Source organism: Brassica rapa, chromosome A08 (assembly GCF_000309985.2).
Source record: "Brassica rapa cultivar Chiifu-401-42 chromosome A08, CAAS_Brap_v3.01, whole genome shotgun sequence".
Classification (NCBI taxonomy): domain Eukaryota; kingdom Viridiplantae; phylum Streptophyta; class Magnoliopsida; order Brassicales; family Brassicaceae; genus Brassica; species Brassica rapa.
This window is the reverse complement of record NC_024802.2, coordinates 18,884,896-18,908,775: the sequence shown is the minus strand read 5'-3', so window position 1 is coordinate 18,908,775 and position 23,880 is coordinate 18,884,896. Positions and strand designations below refer to the sequence as shown.

Here is a 23,880-nt window from a genome sequence, read left to right as displayed (position 1 = left end):
CAGCCACAGGTCTAGCAAAAGGCCCCTAAAGTCTAAATTAAACTACATAGAGAGATAGTGACAAATTATGTCAATGGAGACAAGGACGCAATCAAGGTGATCAAGTTTCCTTATTTAGAAATACGGCGACCAAAACACCAAGCAGTGGTCAAGATGGACCAATTCAGCCACTTTATCTTCCACGCCTAAAAAGAGAAGTCCATCATGTTGTAGTAAAAGGTCTCAAACAGAAGCACAGCAAAAAAAAAAAAAGAAGAGGACTTTCCTTTGTGGAGACCTCAATTTATCGACAACTTTCCATATGCATTTGAATCTCTACTTGCTCGTACGTGACTCATACGACTTAATAAAAAGATACTTATAAGATTATTTCCTAATTGTAACTAGCTAGGCAAATGAAATTTTACTAAAAAAAAAGTTAACTACAATTTTCGTAAAACTTGAAACATCATAAAAATGAAAAAGTTTCACTTGCATGTTTAAGTCGGTAATGAAATATGATCTCCTTCCTCCAAAAAAAACCCCTAGAAACTTGATAAAACATGTACTATGGCTGTTGTTATATATGGTTTTTCCCCTCTCCAAATTCCAATTTTTGTTTAGAGCTATAAACTCTAATAAAAGGAGATCAAGGAGAAACAGATCATCAGTATTTTAACTAATATAACATTATAAATAAAAACATTTAGGACTGAAACAAAAGTTGACATGTTTGAATTCGAAACCGATATCCAAACAATTTCCACCTACATACACACAAGATCTTCCTCTTTCCACAATTTTCTTTTTAAATCCGAAATTAGTCCAAATTAAAAACATATAAATATATACTCCATAAAAGCAATGTATATATTATTTTTTCCTCTCTGAAACCACAATTTTCGTTGGTAAATCATAGCTTAATTAAAAAGGGTAGAAAGAGCCAAACAATTATCAGCCATCTTGTACAAAACCCCTGCGGATTTATAAATGGCGTTATTCCCCGGAGTTCCCTTCATTGTCTCGCTGCAAGTATCGTAGTCCGTTAACGCAGCACTAAGGTTAATGTTAAGGCTAAAACGATCACCTTCCTTAATGTTCTTAAGGGCCTTGTCCAAATTGTCAAACGCGCTATTGAAGTTGGACAAACAAGTCGAAACACCTCCGTCAAGTACTTTCAGCTCTTTCTTGGCGATATCTCTGGCTTGCCTCGTCCTCTTCATAAGCTCTGCTATGGCCACATCCGTAGCTGCGTTCACATTCTTTTGACCCTTAATGGTGCCTCTGCACAATGCAGGAAAATCCGTCACCGTGCAAGGGTCGTCGAGAAAGAGGCTAAATGCTGCCGCGCTTCTGCATGAGGCGGCGAGGAGGACGAAGATCATCCCGAGGATGGTCATATGGGTAGCGGTTGACATTGTGTGTGTAATATATAAAAGGAAACGTATATATATTGTGTTTGTGATTGAGCACAAGGTGGTGGATTAGGTTTTTTTAAGGACGAGGAAGGAGGTGATTTTATAAATGGGCATGCAAAAATATGTTATATATAGTGTTTTTTTTTTTAACAAATGATTTGAGTGAATATCCAGCGGTGAATTAGACCGGAACATATCTATTTTGGTATGTTTGTTAGTTAGGCAAGTAAGTGGTTATTGTTTTGTTGTTCTATTTAGAGGAAAAATCATGATTTGTTTGAACATATATGGATCTTTCTGTGCAACAGATTTGAGTTTTAAGTTGCATGTACTTATATCAGCATATATACCTAACGATTAACGAACTATTGAATATATAAAGAATGATTTGGTTTGGAACAAAGTGGTAATTGATAAGATAAGAGGTGGATCTTTCTGGACATCACACTGCTAACAAACAAAACAAAGAATGAATGACTAATGGAGGAGAGTAGGGTTTGGTCAAGTGTGATTCGTTGTGGTGATTAACTTTCAAGTGTGTGATTATTGCGTTTTATAATTTACATTGTGTAATTATTTAGTCTTTGTTGTTACTTTGCATAAACCTGCTAAGAAGTAAACGTTCTCGCATAATTTCCACCTCTAGAGGAAGCTATATCAGATTTTTCTCAAGCCTGTTCATATTTTTTCACTTTGGCCTTCCAATTCTTCCTCTCACTTATTAATTTGTATGTACTGTGTGGAATTAAGTCTGACTTACCTGATATTGAACAAAAAGAGTGATATTGATATTGTTCCTCCATTGATCAAGAATTTCCAAAGCCAGGATGATTAGAAACTTAACACCAAACAGGTACATAAATATACTCCCGAAAAGTGTTCAAGAAATGTCTTTGCATTCTTTTGGATAAATTGTTTACCAAGTTACCATATGAAGATGTGCAATAGTATGGCACAATACATTTGACTTTAAAGTCTCAATACATCGAAAGAAAGATATATAAAAATTCCTCTACATTTACAGATCAGTCTTCAAGAAAATCAAGACAGACAGTGAATTTTGTGTTGGTGTTGAGTGCTATTCATTTACCTCACAGCGACCAAATTCCCCATGAAACCACCACTAATCTCATAATGGCGTGCACTTGAGAAGCAAGCTTCTAGAGCAAGAGCCTCTAGCTCTTCTCCTGCAAAAGAACAAGTCCACATTCCATTTAGCCCTTCACTAAAAGAAGGATGGTAAAAGATGTTTCACGTCTGATGCTTTTAGTGCTTCCATAGAGAAACACAAGATGATATACAATATAGTAAGTAATAATATGCTATTGGTGAAGAACAAAACCTGTTAGGTACCCATTGATTGAATACTTCAGATATTCATACTCCTTTGCAAGATCATAAAGGGTAGCCACAGGGACAACTACATTGTCAATCATCCAATCCTTCCAATAACCAAAACCAACCAACCAAATTATTTTCCTCAGAAAAAACATATAATTCTAAATTAAACAGAACCACAACTCAACAAGCGCACCTGCATAAATGCAGTAACTGATTGATTGCTCTTATTGAAATCAAGTATGGATACTCTCGAACCTGACAACCAAACAGAACACAACTAAGTATACACCACAAAGCTTTTGTATATATATAAAAAAAAAAGCTGTACCTGGTTTCAGAACTCGACACATCTCCCTCATGGCTCTATCTCTATCAACAACATTTCTAAGACCATAACCCATCGTAATAGCATCAAATTCACAGTCATCAAATGGCAAATCAGTAGCATCACCTTCAATCCACCTATGAGAGAATACATATTTATTAACTGTAACTCTTTCCCCACAAGAGATGTTACATCACCAACAACAAAGCATGAATGTTACCAGTAAGTAGTGCTCACTCTATACACTTGTAGCAAGACCTCCCTCTAAGCTTCTGTCTAGAAGCTGCAACAGCTAGTTGTTCAGAGGAGAAATCCAAACCCATCACCTATAAATCCAAACCCAAAAGTAATGAACATTTCAAGAAACACACAAAACAAGACTAGGCCAAACCAAACCTTTCCACTTGGACCAACTTTCTCAGACAAGAGAAACGCTAAATCACCACTTCCACAACACAAGTCGAGAACTTTATCTCCTGTTCTCGCTCTAACCTCAATATAAACGAGACCCAACATCAAAAAAACAAAGATTTTTTAAAACATACGAAAGAGATTGAATTTTTTGTCTAACCCGCTCCAGGAAACAGCCATGTTCTTCCAGATACGATGTTGTCCTAAGCTCAAGAGATCGTTCAGCTACAAAAGTCGTACAAGAAAGAAAGAAGCTTTAAGGAAATGAGAAAAAGAAAGAGCCAATGAAGAAAGAGAAGAGAAGGGGGGGGACTGATTCAAACGTTATCGTAAACGGGAGCAATGCGGTTGAATAGAGTCTGACGTTCGTCGGAGGAGCTCGAGGACTTAACCACCGATCTCCGTCGCGTTTTAACCGGGAGCTGGCCGTGGCGGGGGAAGGTCACCGGGAAGACGATACCGAGTAGAGACGCCATTTCAAGGGAGGTGATTAAACGATACGGTCATGTTGTTTTGTTTGTTCCAGCTACACGGGCTGGGTATTGGGCCGATTTAGGCCCACTAAAAATCTTCGACCCAGTTTTAACAAAGATGGGACGGGATGTGTAGTAAAACTCATGGGAGGTTGTAAACTAAACCGTGATTCAATACAGGTTCAGCATAGGAACCGATCAACAAAATTTGAAAATTCAATCGGTTTTCTATTTTTATTTTTTGGTTCAGCAAACACTAACCAATCGGTTTAATATATTAGAATTGGGAGATAATCAACTTAACCAAAATAAACGAGTTTTTTTTTTTTATAATTCATCAAATATACAGAATGTAACCGACTGATTAGTTTTTTTTTTTCCCAAATTGACCGAGTATACCAAGATATACAATGATCCACAACAATTTCATTTCATTTCAACTCAACAAAATAGTATCCAGGACCAGACCATATAATCCGAGTTCATAACCGAACCAATATATAGTTTGGTTAACTTCAGTGACATTTTTAAAAAGGGAAAAAAGTGAAAACTAATTAAAACGTTTGGTCATGACAGAAATTTCCAGTTGTGAGAATAATGAAACTTTAAAATCACGAGAGACTAATCTTAGAAGAGACCGAATAAGTCCACTTATTATAAAGGCATGTTCACCGATAATAATAGTTACAAAGCATTTGACGAAGACTTGTCCCTTGGTTCTTTTCCTACATGTGACTTGAGTAAATATTAATTCATTCATGTATCCAAACCTTCACTGCTCTTTTCACTTCATTTTTCTTTTGTCGGCAACGAAGCAGAATTTGTACTAAGGAAACATGTCAATACACCCCCGTTTCGGAACGTTAAATACGATAATTCTCATTCCTCGGTAAAGAATGATCCACTAGAGTCGACCATCATGCAAAAGGCATATTCTCGGACTGATTCCAATGACGTTTTCTTTGGTTGATAAACCAATTGTTGATCTGTTTTTGGTCTAACCCCGTTGCATCAGCTAAAGCTATCTTATCACCTTCCTGTAGACATTCATATGACATATCATCATCCCATTTAAATATATAGTTGTGAACATAAACTGTGTTTTTGGCTTACAGTAGGGTAAGGCCACTTATAGTGAACACTCCACCAATCGAGTAGCGCTTGTCTTGCTTCTCTTGGTAGCTTTCCTTTCTTCTTCTTCTTTGAAAACTCCAGCTTTAGAGAACTTATACCGCTTCCAAATTTTCTAAGCAACCTGTCCTTGAGATCACGGTCTTCACATATTTGTTTCCCATCCTGTGATATCTCATCGCCTCCACTTAGCTCCTCGTCAGATGAAACTGCACCATCCTCTGGCACATGCAAAGTGTACAGTCGATCAGTAACTTCTAGAGAGCAAGATGAACTAAACATATTCTCACATGCACGTAGCGATAAATGATTTAGTAGACGACTAAAGGACAGTCATTAATATGAAAATAGTAGATTATTTGCAACTATAAAGTTAGAGGCGGCTAAACGGCTAAGTGGCTCAACAAGAAGAAGACGAGGGCAAAAATGGAAAAGAAACCGCCGCAGTGAATAGTTACTTCCATTGACATTGTGTCAGTAGAGAGGACTAATAGTCTTGTCTCATGAGGACACATCCCCCACACCTGCCCTACTTCATCATCTGAATGGGACTACGACACGTGATCAGAGTGAACCCCCGGAAATAACGCTACACCTCACATTTATGTTCTTCTTCCCCACAACACCCCAAAACCTATATTTTCACATTTATATATATGCCCCCAACGACTCTACTGACCCACTTACACAGAGCTACCTGACATTAAACTCAACCCCAAGAGATGATTCAAGAAACATTACCTGATTTCATAATAGTTTTGACTGTGTGACAGAAAGATATAGCCGGAGAAAGCAACCGTGCTTACTTCCGAATTAAAAGAGACAAAGTCAGTCATGCATACAATGTAATGGACTAAGCTACTATATACAAACAGCATTAGAGCTAGAAAGTATAGTATTAAAATATGTAAAAAAAAACAAATATAATTAACACGTTACTGTCAACAGATCTTTTTACCAAAGAAGGCAAAGCATGCAGTGTGCTATGTACCACATCAAGTTCTTGAAATTAAATTTAAACAACCCCTACAAAGTCGACTAAACCAATGGCAAAGATATAAACAAATAGCCAAAGAATTCTACAAATAGCCATGTCAATCATGACGAAAACAGAGATGGAAACAAACTCATAGTTCAAATGCACACATCACTAGGGAAGGCATACAAAGTAATAACGAACACATTAAAACATTTAGAACATGAGCTGATTACGATAATGTCAGACAGAAACGATTGAAAGTGGAGCCTCAAGGTTCATACTGTATACACACATACATGTGAATGAGGTTAATAGTTAAATGACAGAAAAAATAGTTTGTAATTATGTTCTTACATTTCATTGACTGCTTGAAAAAATAGAGTTTAACATGCAAATAAGCAGACACGTGCAAGTAGCGTGCCGCAGAAGGACATAATACGACCCACCAAGGGAACAACGCAACCAGAGGAAATGACGACCACTACTTATACTATATGCAAAAGAGTTGAGAAAGATAGAGAAGCATATAGCCAGTCTTATAGATGATTTGATTGAGGTGTAGAGAACCCTATGTCTCCTTTTACTACTTTATTAAAAAATTAACCAAATTTTAAACAAAATCTTTTAGGAGAGAAAGGTAAGTGGGGGCAATGGTGGGAGATCACTAGCGGAATCCACGGGAGTCACATGGACTCCCAAACCTATTACTTTAAACAAAACAAAAAAAATAACAAAAAAGGATAAGTTTTTTTTTTTTTGAAAACAAGGACTCTAATTCAAACTTATCATGCAGTATGATCATGTTTTCTTACCATAAAAATATTCTACTCTTTTAATCAAATATGCAAAATATGATATTAATCTGGGAAAATGTTTCACAACGAAGAGAAAAAAAAACTAAAATGAATCGGAAAAAGTCAATTAGAAACCATCCTCTCTCAGCAGCTAAGTGATTAGTATATTAGCTTATACATTAGAAGAAGAATAATCTAAAGAAAGCAGGAGTAAATGTTCATGTAGCCAAATCTTTTGTATTAGTGATGTATCAAAGACCTATTTTAGTCAACTTTGGTGGAGCCAAGGATTGGCTGTATTACTAAAGCGGATTAGAACGAAAGAAAGCAAAGCATCCGAGTAACTAAGAAACTGGTAGATCACATCTCAAGTGAATCTAATTTAACATTTTATTTTTTATTAGTTTATGATTCGTTCAGGTGCAATCAAAACTCGATTCTTCAAGTAGAAAGAAAAAAATGGTTAAAGCTCACAACTAATTTAAAAGAAGAAGAAGATGCAATCATCTAAAAGGTAAATTGTACTTTGAACAATTTTAAAATAGTTAATCACAAGCATTCGCCCACCATTAACAACCTGCAGTGATCTATTTATCAACCTTTTCGAGCTGATTCTCTCGCAAACTCTCGATTAATCAATTAAAATACTCTGAAATGTTAAATAGCAGCAGCTTTTTCCACAATAAACGATATTCCCAAAGTACAGGTGGAAACTGCATTTGAGATCTAACGCGATAAGGAAAACCCTCAAGAGCTGGAAAAGTACACCGTTTTATGGAGTTCCATATCTTTACAGCTAACTCTTTCAGGTCGTTAAGTTGAGTTTCAAACTAATTAATTAGTTAAAATTTCTTAGGCATTATTAATATTTCTACTAATGTGATCGGTTAATTTCTTAAGGCCACAAAAATGTTTTATTTTTGCTATACTTTAGAATCATAGATCATATTAAGCAAATACACACAAAAATGCACTGCTCTAGAGCATTTCATTTGTATATAATATAAAACTATTTTTTTGTTTGGTTTTAAAATATAAACCTAAAACCCACAGAACTGTAAAGTCCAACAAGACACCAAACACTTTTAACACACGACATGCATATAAGATCATACACTTGGCATTGACACCACTTTCGATGATCAACAAAAATCTCAGGTCATTGGAACTTGAACTAGATCAGAGTGAAGCTTCTCTGGAGTTCATTAGTATAAAATACTCCAATCCGGTGTATTCGTTAATAAAAGGAATTTGTGCTATAAATGTTTTTAATTCTAACGACAACAAATGTGCTGAAAATTTAGTTTTCCAAAAATATTATCTGCGAGTGTGCGTAATAAGTTTTTTTTTGCTAATAATTTTGTCAAATTTGTTATGAAAATCATCTGAGCCCTAGAAGATATGTTAATCCAACAAGGGAGAAGAACACAATGAACATACTTTTAACGAGAGGTGGAGCAAATAAGTTCGTGAAATTCAACAAAACTTATTGGTTAAAGGTCATGACTAGGTTTTTTCTGTCGACAGGTTTTCACTGGAGAAAGCAGGAACGTGGAAAAAAAAAAATCAATACGCAACAAGACTCTGAAACGTCAAAATCAGAATCTCTACCGCAAAAGTTAAGTGCTTTCAAGATCATTTTTATTTCTGACAGGAAAAAAAGGAATATAAAGTTAACACTATGATTTCCACAAAGATGAACAAGAAAGAGATATATAGCGAGAAGAGTATTAAAAGCCCACCTAATGATAACCAATGTGACCTTTGTAAAATAATGGCAAAAACTGTTCCAAGGTAACTAGACCTTAAAGACGACTTATGAAGCAGTAAACACAAGAAAACCCAATGTAGGAAAGTGGCTATGGAGATGAAAGATGTGACTCGGTTAATCAAACATCTGCACCAAACCTAGGGTTTATCTTTTTCTATATTTTTCCTCACATAAGAGGAAACTAGGGTTCTTGAAATCATTAAGCTCCCAGTCATATTACAGAGATGGTTTATACGAATAAATTTTTTGAAACGAATTCAATATCTTTCCTGTTTTTTTTTTTTTTGAAACACATCTTTCCTGGTTAGTGTGGTAAATTAATGCAACGGAAAGACACACTTATCGAGTAAAGCAATATATAAATAGAGAGTAAATCACACAAAGATCAGAAATAACACTCAGAGACCAAACACCAATCTTAGCCACTGAACCAGAGATGGATTAATAAAAATGACTTACCCGAAAGTCCCCTGGCAGACTCCACGCCAGTGCATAGGTTCCGTAGCTGCATCTCAATTTTGTTCAAAAAGGTCGTCGCCTCATCAAAAGGCCTCGCGAGATCCGATTTGTACTTCACCAATATTTCGCAATAGGTTTCCTGGAATCTCACCAACCAAATATTTTTGTGTTTACAAAAAAAAAAAGAATCCGAATAAAAATCAAGAAAAAAAGAGATAGACCATGAATTCATCAAGCTCGGGATCAGCTCCGAAGCAAGATGATGAAGGAGCAACGCCTTGCTTATACACATGGCTCTCCCGTTGAATCTCCTCCAGTAGATACGCTATCTCCGGCGGCGCTCCAACCTGCAAAGTTGATCAAAATCTGACACCGTTACATCTAACTCGAGGAAGAAATAAAGAAAATTATTACCAAACATATGGTTTAGTTTCTCCTTTGTCATTAACCAAAAACTATAGAAACAATTGATAATGCTTTCTTGTATTTCACCAAGAAAGTAAAAAAGATTATGAAATTATCAAAAATTACTAAACAAAAAAAAATGAATATGATCAAAATTCTTATAGAGGTGAAACTATAAAAGTAACTTCGCTAAAACAAACAGAAAAAGGAAGAGACAAGAGACAAGAGAAAGGAACAGTGGACCATCAACTATGATTATTCTCGATCAGTGTTTGTATAAATCACCTTCTGACAGTCCATGTACGCCTGGAGTAACCGTGGATACGAAGGATGACAAGCTATTTTAGCCTTGACGACACCGAGCGATACGTTACCATTATTCGTTCGGATCTCTGGACCCATCGATGCAGCCTCGGACGACATAGCGGAGGCGGCAACTGAGAGTAGCTCGTTCGAACCGAAAACATCGGAGACGCGGTTGTCTCCGGCGGAGGAGCAAAGCAAGGTTTGGTAGTCGGAAGGAAACATCAGATTATCCTGTGACATCATCATCACTGGCTTATCTGAGTAGTCACATGTTGGATGAAAGCCGTACATTCCATCCATCGCCGGTGACCACCTCCGTCTTCTTTCTTAATTTGTTTCTCTGCAAAAAGCTAGATAAGCGATGATGAATTGTATGAAACCGCCTTTTGGTTATTGTACAATATATTTCTATGGGGGTGTTTTATCTAGAGATAGAGAGAGAGGCAGGGATCATATTTTCTTTTGGAAAAAACAAAACAAAATAATAATAATAATAATAATAATAATAAAAATAAAAGTTAATGGAAAAAATGGAAACTGTAATTACGAAAGAGGACAATGAGCTATATGGCTCGAGCTTGGGGCTCCATACAGTTTCAAGATAAGGCCTTCCGAACTTATGGGTGAAATTTCCTACCAAAGGCAAGTATTAACAAAAGAGGCAATGACTAGAGGATGTATCATTTTTTCCATATAATCAAAATTTGATCTGGTTAATTAGGTAATTGACAAAAAAAGGTATTATATTATGAGCGGAATTTGCGTATCAAGAGGTGCTTGTGGAAGCACCGTAGCCTATTGGTTAAGGTTTAAAGGTTTCTATACCCAGGTCTGGGGTTCGAATCCCAGACTATGCAATTTATTGCAGATTACAAGAAATCCAGGTTTCAAGTCCCGGAGAGAGCGGTTTATTAAACAATTATGCAGACTACAGAGGAAAAGCTTGCAAGGGATCTTCAACATGGTGTAAGTAAATCTGGCCAGGCGTGGATCTTCATAGGACGGCTCAGATGATGCAGTTAGACGTAGGTCTTCATAAGGCAGGTAGTATTGTCGGTTGTCGAATCGTCTATGTAATATTTCCTATACATAATTGTAAGATCTAATAAATCAACGTTAAAAAAAAAAGAGGTGCTTAACTATCATCGTGTATATACCAAAATATATGAATTTGGAATAGTAGAATGAAGAGAGTTAACCAAAATGCTAAGGTAAATATTTTTTAAATAATGATAGTAAAAAATAGAAAAAAAATTTAGGTTAACACTTTTTAGTTTATTTTCACAAAATAGCATTTAAAGAGGAAAATGACCAAAATAAGTTTTATTAAATGGTTTAAGTACATATTTATACCACATGATTAACTAATTTAAACTTAAGATTTAGAGTTAAAGGATGGAGTTTTAAAGATAAGGTTTCAAATTTTAAGAATAATAAATAAATATTAAAAATTCTATAATAAAAAAGATTATTTTGATCATTTTTCTTTCGAAAAGCTATTTTGTGACAAAAATTTAAAATGATTATTTGAAAGAATTAACCTAAAAATATGAATTACAATTTCTTTAACTAGTTGTAGTTTTCTAATTTGTTATTTGTTTTACACACACAATGTAAACAGCACAAAAATTATTTAACAAATTTTACAACTCTATAATAGCTCTACTAGTTGAATCGATCTGGTCAGAGTCGGAGTATTTATTTCCCATATTAAGGCCTGTGAAGAAGATTTAATTTCCCATCGACACTTGGACAGAGTGTTAAGCGACATTATGAAGCTAAAAATATGCCTTTTGGTTCCTGCTCTGATGGAATTATATATAACTCGGTCTGAAATCTCATAGTTAATAACATATACAGTAGCTAGCACAAGATAAAGAGGTTAAAGATTTAATAGTTTTTTTTGTTTTAGTGCTAATAGTTTAGTTCTGTAAATTTGTTGCTAGATACAAGACAATAAACTCTAAAGAGATTTTATTGATGAGTAATTGATACCAAATGTGAAGAGCATATGGCTGTGAATATATAGAGATATGCTTTAGCTAGAGACCTAGAGTGGATAGGGATAAATGTACACTGCACCACCTCCACAACTGGATATTTCGATTGTACGGAAAACCGGGTCTGGAGAAGCGAAAATTGTTCCTTTTTTTTAATCAAAATTTTGTTCTAATTAAAAATAGTTAATTTCTGAGTAAAGCAAGTTTGTGGATAAAAATACGAATAAAATAAATGGTTTATGCCAAACATTGATGATGTTGCAAAATCAGCGCTCTTAGCAGATTTAAATATTTTAGGTTATATTCTGATAAGTCTGGCTGTATAACATAATTAGAGTAAAATAGTAAAGGTGGAAAATTTTAGCTGGTTTGCTCTCGTTTAAACCAATCAAAATAATAAATACAGAAATCATTTCTGCCATTTTGTTCCAAAAATGAGAATAAAGTAGAGTAAAATTTCTTTCACCTCGGATGAAGTAAAAATGTTATTTTTCTTTCAGTTTCAGCTCATTTTCACCTTTTTCACATTTTTCATCTGTTATATAACCAATCACACCCGATATATATTGCTAGATACTATGTACATTATGGTTAGTAAGAATGTTTATGCCAATACTGATAATGTTGATATATACCTGATGATTTAGTTAGTGAAAATGAACGAAACTTGTTTATGCAAAATAGACAAAGGCAATTTGGAAATTTTCTTGATTTTCTTGGGGGGTAAAATTTGCTGATTTTTATTTATTAATTCATCAACTTCGAAATTGTTCCTAATTTCAAGAGATAGTATCAAGAAGAGAAAAACAGCACTTTAACAAAAAGAGAACAGAAGAGCATCTAATAATATATCGACTGAAAAAATTCTTTTAGTTTTGTCGACAGCTTTAGAAGTCTATCGTTTACTTTTTTATTAGGAAGGTGGCATCTTCAATTATACTACTTTTGATATAAAATTTGTTTATATATATTTTTCTCCTCTCTTTTAAAGACGAGAGACTCGAGTCATTTTCACTTTAAAGGTAATTGTGAACTATTGCAATAAAATAACAAACTAACAACCTCTTTTCCCTTCTAATTAAGTATTGTGAAAATAAGGATGCCTATGATAGTTTTAGGATAAGTTCATAGAAGAAAAGAAAGAATTCTAAACTGTATAAGTCAGTGTGTGTTAAGCGTATAATCAATAAAAAATGGGTGAAAACGATTTTTAAGAAAGTTAATCGCTTCTACTTTCTACATACCTACTTCTGATTCTGCTTAATCTAGATAAAAACAAATGGTGACATTATTATAGCGTTTTGGTTTCTGATGAAAACGTCATAATAAACGAGTGCAGGGGTAAAAAATATCCAAAATGCCAACAAAAGCAATGCATATAAATTGATTTTAGTTTACAAAAAAATATATATATATATATATATATATATATATATATATATAAAAATTGATTTTTAATATAAGATTTGATTACTTATGTGTAGTTGACGAAACACTCACACACTTCACTGTTTTTGGAAACTTTGTTCGTGATACTCAGGGTTTAGTTTGATTGATCCAAATAAAGTATAAGATACATTACTACATGAAATGAATGAATGAATGTAAATTGCGATTTTACCAAGGGCTAATAGGAGGTATATAATTGGCCTATCATTCAAAATGTTAAAATACCCATCATCCATGCAATTTGCCACTTGGATGCTGCATGTTGAATTTGATCTCAGAATGCAATTTTTCTTAGAGCTCTTATGATTGGTTACTCGCATAGCTAGGTTTCTTCTATTAACTCCCCATCAGCATCCATAGGCTTTGTGATTTGATAGATTCTTTTCATATTTCTGTACCTATTTCCCTACCTATCCATCTAATACAATAATTTTATCACCAAATAATGCAACCCGATATATATACATACATGGTTTTATTTTAAAATTTGTCTATACCTACTACTGTCTAATATGCAGCTTACGTGCTGAACTTATTTAGTATCCGTGTCAGCCAGTAGCTATTTACCTAGTGACATCTCCAACCCAAATGCAAAACACTAGTATCTTTAACTCAACTGCAAAATAATATTTTAGTATTAATTTTACATTAAAACATTCTTCAATCCAACACTAAAATTCACATCATTTTAGTGTAACACTATAAGTTCACATCAAATTTGTTGTGATACTGTTCACCATACTAAAACATTATTCACTTATTTTATTAATAAATTATATTATTGAAAACGAAAATTAAAAAATTAAATAAATATAATATTATAACATAGTTTTTAGTGTGAAGTTTTAGTGTTGTGGTCGGAGATGAATTCGCTTTTAGTGTTTAAACTACACTAAAATTGTATGGTTTTGACACTAAAATAGTGTTATGGGTTGGAGATGCTCTACATATTTTTTTTTTGGTGCAACAGCAAAACAGATAAAGTATATATTTTCTATCATTTGTAGAACAGCTTAGAGCATTGTTAAAGGTAGAGTTGTTAAATTGGGTATCTAAATAATAATATATCAATATTTACTGAAAAATCTTATAGATAATTAAATGTTATTTTTTCTTAAAAAAGTGTTAATCAGAAAATGACACTTGGTTTTGTAGTTTCTAAAGTTTTGGATGATAGTATACTAAACCATTATCTGCAGGAAACTATTGTGGTGTTTTAAAATTTTCTCTCCTACTTTAATTTTTTTTTTGGTCAAACTTTTTTGCATTAACTTAAAAAAAAATTTAATTATACTTTTTAGTTGAAACTCTTTATAAGAATTTGCTGTTAAAGGTGTTCTTAGACAAAATAATAGTATATAGCTTCTCAAAAATATTAGTATGATTTATCATCAAAAATACTAGTACGTTGGTTGGCATAATTTGCTATTAATATTTATTAACGATATATACTTATTGATTTAACCGGTTTGTGCTTTTCAGAGTTGTAGATAATTAGTTACTACATGGATGGTAGGGGAGATATAAGTACATAAAATGTAAAACAGAACAATTTTACATGGTGTGAGTTTTGCATATTACAGCTACGTTTAGTAGTAATTTTAAGTTCCGCATATTTAAATAAATTTCACAAACTTTGGTTTTAAACCATGTTTTTTTTACATAAAAAAACATGTTTAATGACTTGTTAATGTTTCTAAATCTATAATTAGCGAACTAATAACATTAAACCCATATTTAATGACTTCAGTATATCTATATTTTGCATAAATAATGTAACCGTCAACACAAAATTAAATAGTAGGATTTTAAAATCATATTTGTTTTTTTTTTTGTTTTTTGAAACACAAAAATCATATTTGACTACAGATTACAATTTATGGTGTGTGCTTATTTATTTTTTCTAAAAATATAAGATGTGCTAAAGTGTCTTCTCGTTGATGGACATTTGATTGACCCATGCATTTCCGGGCCAGGTTTGTTCGAAAATTACCTGACACAAAGCTACGGTTTCGTATGAATCCATGTAAAAATCAAGCTTGCTTGGGTGCCTCCATATCACTCTTTTGGATCTCGACCGTTGATTCTCACCCAAATTTACTGATGTTTTGGGTTACTAGTTTAGCTCCATATGAATTAATTATGACCTTGATTCCTCGAACCATACATCAGATTTGAATTGATAGTTATATCTGGTCTTAATATAGCAATAATTATAGGCTTATATATAATATAGCCGAGGATACAAATGGTTAAAATCAAATAACGGGGTAATTAAGGTTATTATGTTGATATTTTAAGCTACCATTCTTAGAATTGAATATTTATAAATATTATTGCTTTTCATATATCTTAGGCTGAATTTTAAAGTTATCTCAGAGCAAAGAATAGCATATTGCTAATTGCATATATATAGATTTATATGTGAATGCTCCATGCATAATTTAAAATCTCTGGATATCTTCATATGGAATATGATGCAGAACAAATAATTGATATGATTCGAGTTAAATGATTGATATGATTCGATCAATGGGGGAAGTGTGTATGCCCATTCCTAGCTAATAGGAATCATTTGTAGTCGCAGTGTATAAACATTTGGAATCAGTGTTAATAGGATCGATGTTAAAGTAAATAATTCTCTTTAAGTAAATAATTTTTTTATTATATAAAGAGATTTGCGAGTGTATTTTAAAGAATTGCGTACTATCACTTGATCATGATTGAGCGTAACAGATTATTGGTCTCATTTATGTAACAAAAAAATAAAAGAAAGTATACAACAAAGTTGTTTCTCAGAAAGAAAAAAGTATTCAACAAAGTTAGATACGAACATACGTGCTAGGAAGTAAGAAATAGGAAGTAAGAAATACTAGTTTCGGACAAATCAAGTCCAAATCGAAAAATTCATTAATCGTTCAGAGTAAATCAATTATAGAACACCTAATATTTCGGTCTTTGACGTTGCAAATCTAGACTTTTTTTATGCACAATCACATCTTGATGGACGTAAACCAGATTTTGTTTTATATTTAATTCATTTTCAACCAATTTTTTTTTTGGCTCAACCTTTCAACCAAATATAAAACATCAACTTAAGCCAATCCAAACTACGCGGACAGAGTCTGATAAACAATCTGTATACATTTTTCACTGTTATTTTATTAGCTGGAAAATATAAACAGTCTCTTTATAATACTACACGGGAGAATAAAAATATAACAAAATGCAGCTTACTATATTAGCACGAACTGACGACAAAAAAAACAATAGTACGAACCATATTGTTATGTGCTTACTGAATTAGCAACTATTGGTTGTTGTACCTCTTACTATATTATCTTCTGAGGTCAAAATTTCCATTTATTCATTCTACTCTATCTAGTAAGCGTAGTTTATTCCTTTATCTATAAGCGTAGTTTATTTCTTTTTTGTATATACCGTAACACACACACACACGCAAGATCTGCAACTACCATCTAAGATGCAAAAGATCAATACATATCTAGTTTCGATTATGAAGTTATCAAAGCTAATGTCAAGGTATACAAAGTTACTAACTAATATTATTCGATATTAATTATGGTTTAAATAGTATCTACGAAATTTCATCAGAAAAATAATAAGTAGTAAATTGTTTTAGTTAGAGTTAGATTGATCAACCACTTGTAAGAGTCTAAAGATAACACTCTTTCAAGATATCAAGTTTTGTGAAATGTGTGGTAGAGATCCGGTCTAAATCTAGATCATATATAAACAAATGAGGACACAAAAGGAAATCTTCTTTTTAAAATAATGTAACAAACACCCAAAGGTGCCTTTCATTATATAATAATCCATCGGCAGCACTATTATGTCCACTCCGGTCGGAGAATATATGCGTCCCATATTTGTAGTCAGTATTGGCTTAATTTCACTTACTTCCATAATCACTGCTCATACTTTAATAACCAAGTTTTCTTATGTTGTATATCACTAACAAAAAAAAAACTATTCTATTAGGTTTCATTTTGTTACAGACGAAACTGGCACGTGCGTGTTTATGTGTTAAAGTATAAACCCAAAATCTGGTGATGTTGTGGGGATGCATTTGATACAGAAAGAAGAGAAACATCATCGTCACCATATCATATGATGTAGCAAAGTGTTAATTGGTTGTTGAGTTATTCTCTTTTGTTGGAAGTGGTCCTTAGTTTTGTGTCTGTGGTCCAACAAACGTTCACAAACTTTGTCTTTAATTCTGTTTCCTAATCTTAAAATGTCACTAAAGTTAACTTATTAAGGTTTTGATCCACCAGAAACCGGAAAAGTTGTCTCTGAATCATTCTCTCACGTTACTTATTTCATTGTGGTCCTTCGATTCATGTTTTGTTTCCTCTGTATACTTGCTCTTACCATAAAGTAAACAACAAAGATAAAAGAAACAAGAGAAGGAAACCATATTTCATGTGGGCCTGAGCCGGTTCAGAGCTTCAACTCGATGATTCCATAATTGAATATATCCTGTAATATTAATATGAAATTGACATATAATAATAAAATACAAAGAACAAAGGAAAACTATGTACCGGTTATGATTCCAATAGAAGATTAATTATATTAGTTTGGATAACGATTGCGATACAAAATAAACTAAAACTATAGCTAGCTTTTTTGTTTCTACACAAAATTATTTGTTATATATACTCAAACTAATTAAGTTTCTATGGTTTATATAAAGCCATGATCATGTTTTTAGTTGACGCGTAGTTTTCTTCATGGAAAAAATCCTTATTCGGAACTATGTTAGGCGATGATAGTTCCAGATCTAACGAATTACCAAAAAATCGCAGATTAAGTGAAGTATACGCGGAAACTAGTTTAATTATTATTTTATTTTATTATAATATTTATATTAAATATAAAATATAAATATTTTAGAATTTAATTGTTTTATGTATATTATTATTGAAATTTAGTATTGATTAAAAGTTAATTGTTAGCAGTACAATTAAAAGACAAATTAATTTAGACTTTTTTTTGAATTATATATATATATGTGTGTGTGTATATATTATCATATGCATAATTGAACAAAGAATTCATTGTTTCCTAATGGCCAAGGCATTTGCGCGTATTCTCAATAACATGGATTTGATGCCTCCTATCTACATATTAACTATTTCGTATTGAACAAAAGTTCCATATAGCTTACATACGAAAAGAGATGCCAAATCTCACTCTATATATAGAGTATAAATGTGCAGGAAATGGTAATGTAATTGAGCTTCATGATTTCTAAAAACCTAATAAATACTTTCATAATTTAAAATTTAGGCCTATGTATGGACCGATCAGCTGGTTAAATAGACCGATTAGTTGGTCAGATAGGCCGACTAATTGGTTAAATGGGCCAAGTAATTGATTCTCGATTTTGTTGGCTGATTATGCTAAAATCGCTGCGGCTAATGTCCAGATTGCGATTAAGCGACTGCGTTTTCGAACAGAGAGAAAATGTAAAATATTTTATTTCTAGCATTTTTTCTACTTTATATTCTATTTTAAGTTCTTTTAGATATGATCTATTGGCTTATTAAAGTCAGTCCAGTCCAGGTAATAACACATTTAATGCTACAGAATAAATAGTATTTGTTAAATAAAGAATTTGTATAAGTTTTCACAAAAAAAATTATTTGGTTTATGTTTTTTTTTTTAAACAATTTGATTTATGTTTTACTTAGACTTTTGTGTGTTGTCTACATCTCCTTTTAAACGCGCCTAACTGTTATCGTGCTTTATGAGCTTCCCGCCCCCGGTAGGCCGGTACCCAAAGTCAAATATTATTTTATATTTTTGGAATAAAAGTTACGTTTTTCTCATAGTTCATCATTTGTGTAACAAAAAGGTCGCGTAGATGTATAGTTTACATACAAATAAACAGAGTAAATAAGTCAAACTCGAAACTAAATGGAATGACTGCATATTCCCCTCTGTAATAGTTAAACCCTACTTATTCCCCCCCAAACTACTAATCTCATTAGGAAACTCTCCATACATATAAATTGCTTCATATTAACCCCCAGTTATTTTAACTCTGCTCAATTAAACCTCTGCAATACAAAATCGAAATTCATGATTAAGGGGTGTAAAACGCGATTAGACAGAATCGATTATCCAATCCGAGCTCCGCCCGACCCGACTTGCGTGACCCGACCCGACCCGAGCTGCATGACCCGACTTTTTAACCTAAAATCAAACGGGAGGTTTTTTTTCCTACGATCTCTACGACACAGAGAGAGAGAGAGAGAAAAGAGACGATAGAATCTGAGAGGGAGAGAAGAAACAAAGTCAATGGAGACGAGAGAGTCTGGTTCGGAGGAGATAGAGAAACCACGAGACAGAGACAGCTTCATGGACGGTTCAGACGAGATAGAGAAACCACGAGACAGAGACAGCTTCATGGACGGTTCGGAGGAGCTTGAACCTGGAGTTACTTTGAACGGTTGTAATGACAGAGATGAGGTGATCGAGGATGAAACTGCTGAGACACAAATTGAAGCAGTTTATGAAAGTGAGTTTGAGAATGAGAACACCAAGTCTGGTAAAGGAGGTAAGATGGATGAAGTTGAAGATACTTTGGGCAGACACTTGTTTGAGATTGAAGAATCAGTAGCTGAATTTGAGGATGAAATACCGACTGAAAGGACTGCGATTCCAGATAGTTCAGATGATGATTCTGAGGATGAAATTGATTTGCGTGATAAGCGAATGAGAAATAGAAAACATGATAAGTTAGCTGTGGGAAGTAGTTACTACACCGTATATGAGTTCAAAGAGGTTGTCTTAGAGTATGCTTTGACTAAGGGAAAGAACATAAAGCAAGATAGGTGGGATAAGACAAAAGTTTCATTTGTGTGTGGCATCGGTGGGAAGTGTAAGTGGAGGCTTTATTGCTCGTACGATAAGGATAGTCAGAAATGGTTACTGAAGACGAAGTACAAATACCATAGCTGCACACCAAATGGAAAATGCAAGCTTTTGAAGAGTCCAGTGATTGCAAGACTTTTTTTGGATAAGCTAAGGCAAAATGCAAACTTAATGCCTGAAGAAATCCAAAACATCATCAAAGAGAAGTGGAAAATAGTTAGCACAAGGAACCAGTGCCAAAGAGGGAGACTTCTAGCTTTAAGATGGCTTGAAAAGGAGTACGATGAGCAATTTTCTCACCTGCGAGGATATGCAGAAGAGATCCTCTTCACAAACAACGGATCCACAGCCATAGTAGACACCTACAAAAACAAGGACGGTAAAGATGTCTTCAATCGGTTTTATGTATGTTTTGCGAATCTTCGAGACACTTGGAGAGGATATTGTAGGCCAGTTATTGGAGTTGATGGTACATTTTTGAAGGTTGCTGTGAAAGGTGTGTTGCTCACTGCTGTGGGGCATGATGCAAACAATCAAATATATCCCATTGCTTGGTCTGTGGTCCAATCTGAAACAACAGAAAACTGGTTATGGTTTGTCCAACAAATCAAGAGAGACTTAGTTCTGAAAGATGGCAGTGGATTTGTAATACTTTCAGATCGATCTAAGGGGCTGAAGAGTGCTGTTGCGACAGAGTTACCAAATGCTGAGCATAGGAAATGTGTAAAACACATTGTTGAAAACTTGAAGAAAAATCATGCCAAGAAGGATTTGTTGAAACCAATGGTGTGGGACATTGCTCGGAGTTACTCTACAACAGAGTTTGACTACAATGTAAAGAAGTTAAAGGCATACGACTTAAGTTTATACAATGATGTGATGAAGGAGGAACCAAGAGCTTGGTCTAGACCTTTTTATAGACTTGGGAGCTGCTGTGAAGATGTGGATAACAATGCTACCGAGTCTTTCAACTCAACTATCACGAAAGCAAGAGCAAAGGCAATGGTACCGATGCTTGAGATGATAAGAAGACAAGCCATGAAGCGCATCGCCAAACGAAACATAGCCTCACATAAACATGACGGAATGCGTACAAAATATGTAGCTAAGATGCTTACAGAAGAGAAGAAGATTGCGGATTTATGTACAACTACACCTGGTACCCGTGGAGTTTTTGAGGTAACCTATGAGGAAAATTCTTATAGTGTTAACACTATTAGACATACATGTTCTTGTGGTAAGTGGCAAATCAGTGGGGTTCCTTGTGAACATGCTTATGGAGCAATGATTGATGCTGGTTTGAATGCTGATCAGTATGTGTCAGATTTCTTTTCTACACTGATGTGGCAGTACACTTACAACCTCAACCTTGAGCCAGTTAGAGGACCAAGAGTGTGGATGAAATCAGGTTTGCCACTAATAATTGCTCCTCCAGAGCCTGATATGCCTGGAAGAAAGAAGAAGAAGAAACAAAAGAAGTTTCCTAGAATAAAAGGCAAACATGAATCACCTAAGAAGAAGAAGAAAAAGAAAAAGGAGGTTGAAAAGCTTGGTAGAGGTGGTCGCACAATCCATTGTTCGAAGTGTGGTGAGGCTGGTCATAATGCAAACGGTTGTAAGATTCATCCAAAGAAAAAGAAAAAGATGAGCGGTGAAGAGGTATGAGATATTGTGTTTGATTTATTGCATAATACTATGAAATTTAATGCATGGTTTTAATTTCAGGGAACTTCTCATGGGCAAGATGAAGTAAGACTTACACAGCCTACGCAGAGTCAGAGCTAGCCGGGTTATGTTTTCAGTCGTGTTGGTGACTTTTGTGTCTCAATTATCTTGTGCTTTTGTTTTCAGTCAGACTTTGTGATGCTGGTTATGTAAAACTTTTTTTAATGATTTTGTGTCTAAACTCATGTTATGTAAGACTTGTTTTTTAAGACTTAAGTTTGTGTCTAAACTCATGTTTTAAGATGAAATGTTCTTTAGGTTCAACGACATGTTCCAACACATATTATAGAGACAGAAATTCATTACGTAAGTTTAAAGACATGTTCCAAACACATACAAGAAATTCATTACATATAGCAAAACCACACAGACAATATGATTTTTGAAACTCAAAGTGCTCTTTGTTCTCATCATTTCTTCATCTTATCAGACCTTGTTTTTTGAAACACAATATGCTCCATCATACTCTTTCGCAGCTCCTTGACATCATTCACAAGTTCCTCACGTTTTGCATCAACATTTCCTATCTCATCAATCACAACTTCATCTACCCATTTGAACAGATGCCTCTCCATTTTTCCCTAGCATCAAAGACAAACAACATGATTCTTGATGAAAGCTGTTCATGATTGATCAGAAATTTCTTTGTCACTCCCTCTGCTCTCCTTTCTTTCTCGGAACCCTTCTCAGTTCTCTCTCTGTTATTTTCACTATGTTTCTCGTCTCTCTCTGTTCTTCTTCTCTCTCTCTCTCTCTGTTATTCTCACTCTGTTTCTCGTCTCTCTCTGTTCTTCTCTCTCTCTCTCTCTCTCTCTCTCTCTCTGTTATTCTCACTCTTATTCTCACTCTGTTTCTCGTCTCTCTCTGTTCTTCTTCTCTCTCTCTCTCTCTGTTATTCTCACTCTGTTTCTCGTCTCTCTCTCTCTCTCTCTCTCTCTCTGTTATTCTCACTCTTATTCTCACTCTGTTTCTCGTCTCTCTCTGTTCTTCTTCTCTCTCTCTCTGTTATTCTCACTCTGTTTCTCGTCTCTCTCTGTTCTTCTTCTCTCTTTCTCTCTCTGTTATTCTCACTCTCTTTCTCGTCTCACCGAGTCTTTCTCGTCTCTCTCTATTTCAGTTCTTCCTCGTTTCTCTGTTCTTCCTGAGGAAGGGGATAGACCAAACCCTATATTTTATTAAATCCCAAATCGATTTCATTTAAACATATTCGGGTCAGATTTTAATGGGTCGGGTTGGGATTTAATTAGTGGGCAATCGCTATTTCATAAACGCAATTGATCACCCTTTTAACTTCAATTTCGAAATTAGATTAGAGGGGGATCTGGGCAGGACTGAAGAGATAAGGGGGCTATGTAAAGAGAATTTGTATCTTTAGGGGGTTTTGTCAAGATGTTGATAGCATGGGGGGGAATACATAGGGTTGTGCTATTTAGAGGGGGGAATAGACAGTCGTTCCAAACTAAATCAGTTCTTGCCACGGTAGTTGATTTGTAGTTTATTTTATGTAGATGCATTAATGGAAACTAATTAAATAGGCAAACATATTTCCAAATGTAATCTATTATAGCATATGGAAGTCCTTAAGGAGCCCTTAGAAAAAAAAATTAAATAATAAATAAATTCCATCAAAAACTAAGGATTCAATCTTTAATATCTCTAAATAAAGATTCTTTTTTAGTGAATCTTTGCACTATTTGCGGGGATCTCCACGATATATGGCGATCCGCAATTGGTTGATATTTTTTTATCTGAAAAAAAATAATATTTAAAAAATCAAAATACACTTTTTCTAAGAATTTTCCTAAGGGTAACACCATTGCGAGTATTCTAACTAGCGTCTCTTTTGGTCTCACCATTCCTCAAGTCAATTCCCTAAAAAACCGGCGACTGAGTGCTCTATTTTTCTTGACTTGTCAAGCAAATTTACAATTAATATATGGTAAGAACTCTATAAATTAATAATGTTGAGATTTTAATATTTAATTAATTTATAGAGTTATTAGTTTAC

General features: G+C 34.1%; 4 protein-coding genes and 1 long non-coding RNA gene across 5 annotated transcripts; 2 read left to right on the top strand and 3 right to left on the bottom strand.

Moving 5' to 3' along the window:
- Window positions 1-749: 749 nt before the first annotated feature.
- Window positions 750-2,026, bottom strand: LOC103835667 (pectinesterase inhibitor 12). Its single transcript, XM_009111855.3, has one exon. The coding sequence runs from the start codon at window positions 1,395-1,397 to the stop codon at window positions 900-902; it is 498 nt and encodes a 165-aa protein (XP_009110103.1). The 5' UTR covers window positions 1,398-2,026; the 3' UTR covers window positions 750-899.
- Window positions 2,027-2,272: 246 nt separating this feature from the next.
- Window positions 2,273-3,999, bottom strand: LOC103835666 (2-phytyl-1,4-beta-naphthoquinone methyltransferase, chloroplastic). The gene is made up of 8 exons (XM_009111854.3): window positions 3,798-3,999; window positions 3,635-3,699; window positions 3,460-3,550; window positions 3,301-3,389; window positions 3,067-3,200; window positions 2,932-2,993; window positions 2,740-2,839; window positions 2,273-2,584 (listed from the first exon to the last, which is right to left on the bottom strand). Exons 1-8 carry the CDS (start codon window positions 3,948-3,950, stop codon window positions 2,484-2,486), a joined length of 795 nt encoding a protein of 264 aa, XP_009110102.1. The 5' UTR covers window positions 3,951-3,999; the 3' UTR covers window positions 2,273-2,483.
- Window positions 4,000-4,569: 570 nt separating this feature from the next.
- Window positions 4,570-10,331, bottom strand: LOC103835665 (homeobox protein knotted-1-like 6). Its single transcript, XM_009111853.3, has 5 exons — window positions 9,772-10,331; window positions 9,303-9,428; window positions 9,082-9,220; window positions 5,061-5,299; window positions 4,570-4,984 (listed from the first exon to the last, which is right to left on the bottom strand). The coding sequence occupies exons 1-5, from the start codon at window positions 10,090-10,092 to the stop codon at window positions 4,865-4,867; spliced, it is 945 nt and encodes a 314-aa protein (XP_009110101.1). The 5' UTR covers window positions 10,093-10,331; the 3' UTR covers window positions 4,570-4,864.
- LOC117127186 lies at window positions 10,328-16,116 on the top strand. The gene is made up of 2 exons (XR_004450000.1): window positions 10,328-10,565; window positions 10,924-16,116. It is a non-coding gene; the product is annotated as an uncharacterized LOC117127186 (long non-coding RNA).
- Window positions 16,117-19,190: 3,074 nt separating this feature from the next.
- On the top strand, window positions 19,191-22,136 carry LOC103861094. The gene is made up of 2 exons (XM_018657705.2): window positions 19,191-21,806; window positions 21,873-22,136. Exons 1-2 carry the CDS (start codon window positions 19,572-19,574, stop codon window positions 21,930-21,932), a joined length of 2,295 nt encoding a protein of 764 aa, XP_018513221.2. The 5' UTR covers window positions 19,191-19,571; the 3' UTR covers window positions 21,933-22,136.
- The last annotated feature ends 1,744 nt before the right edge of the window (window positions 22,137-23,880 follow it).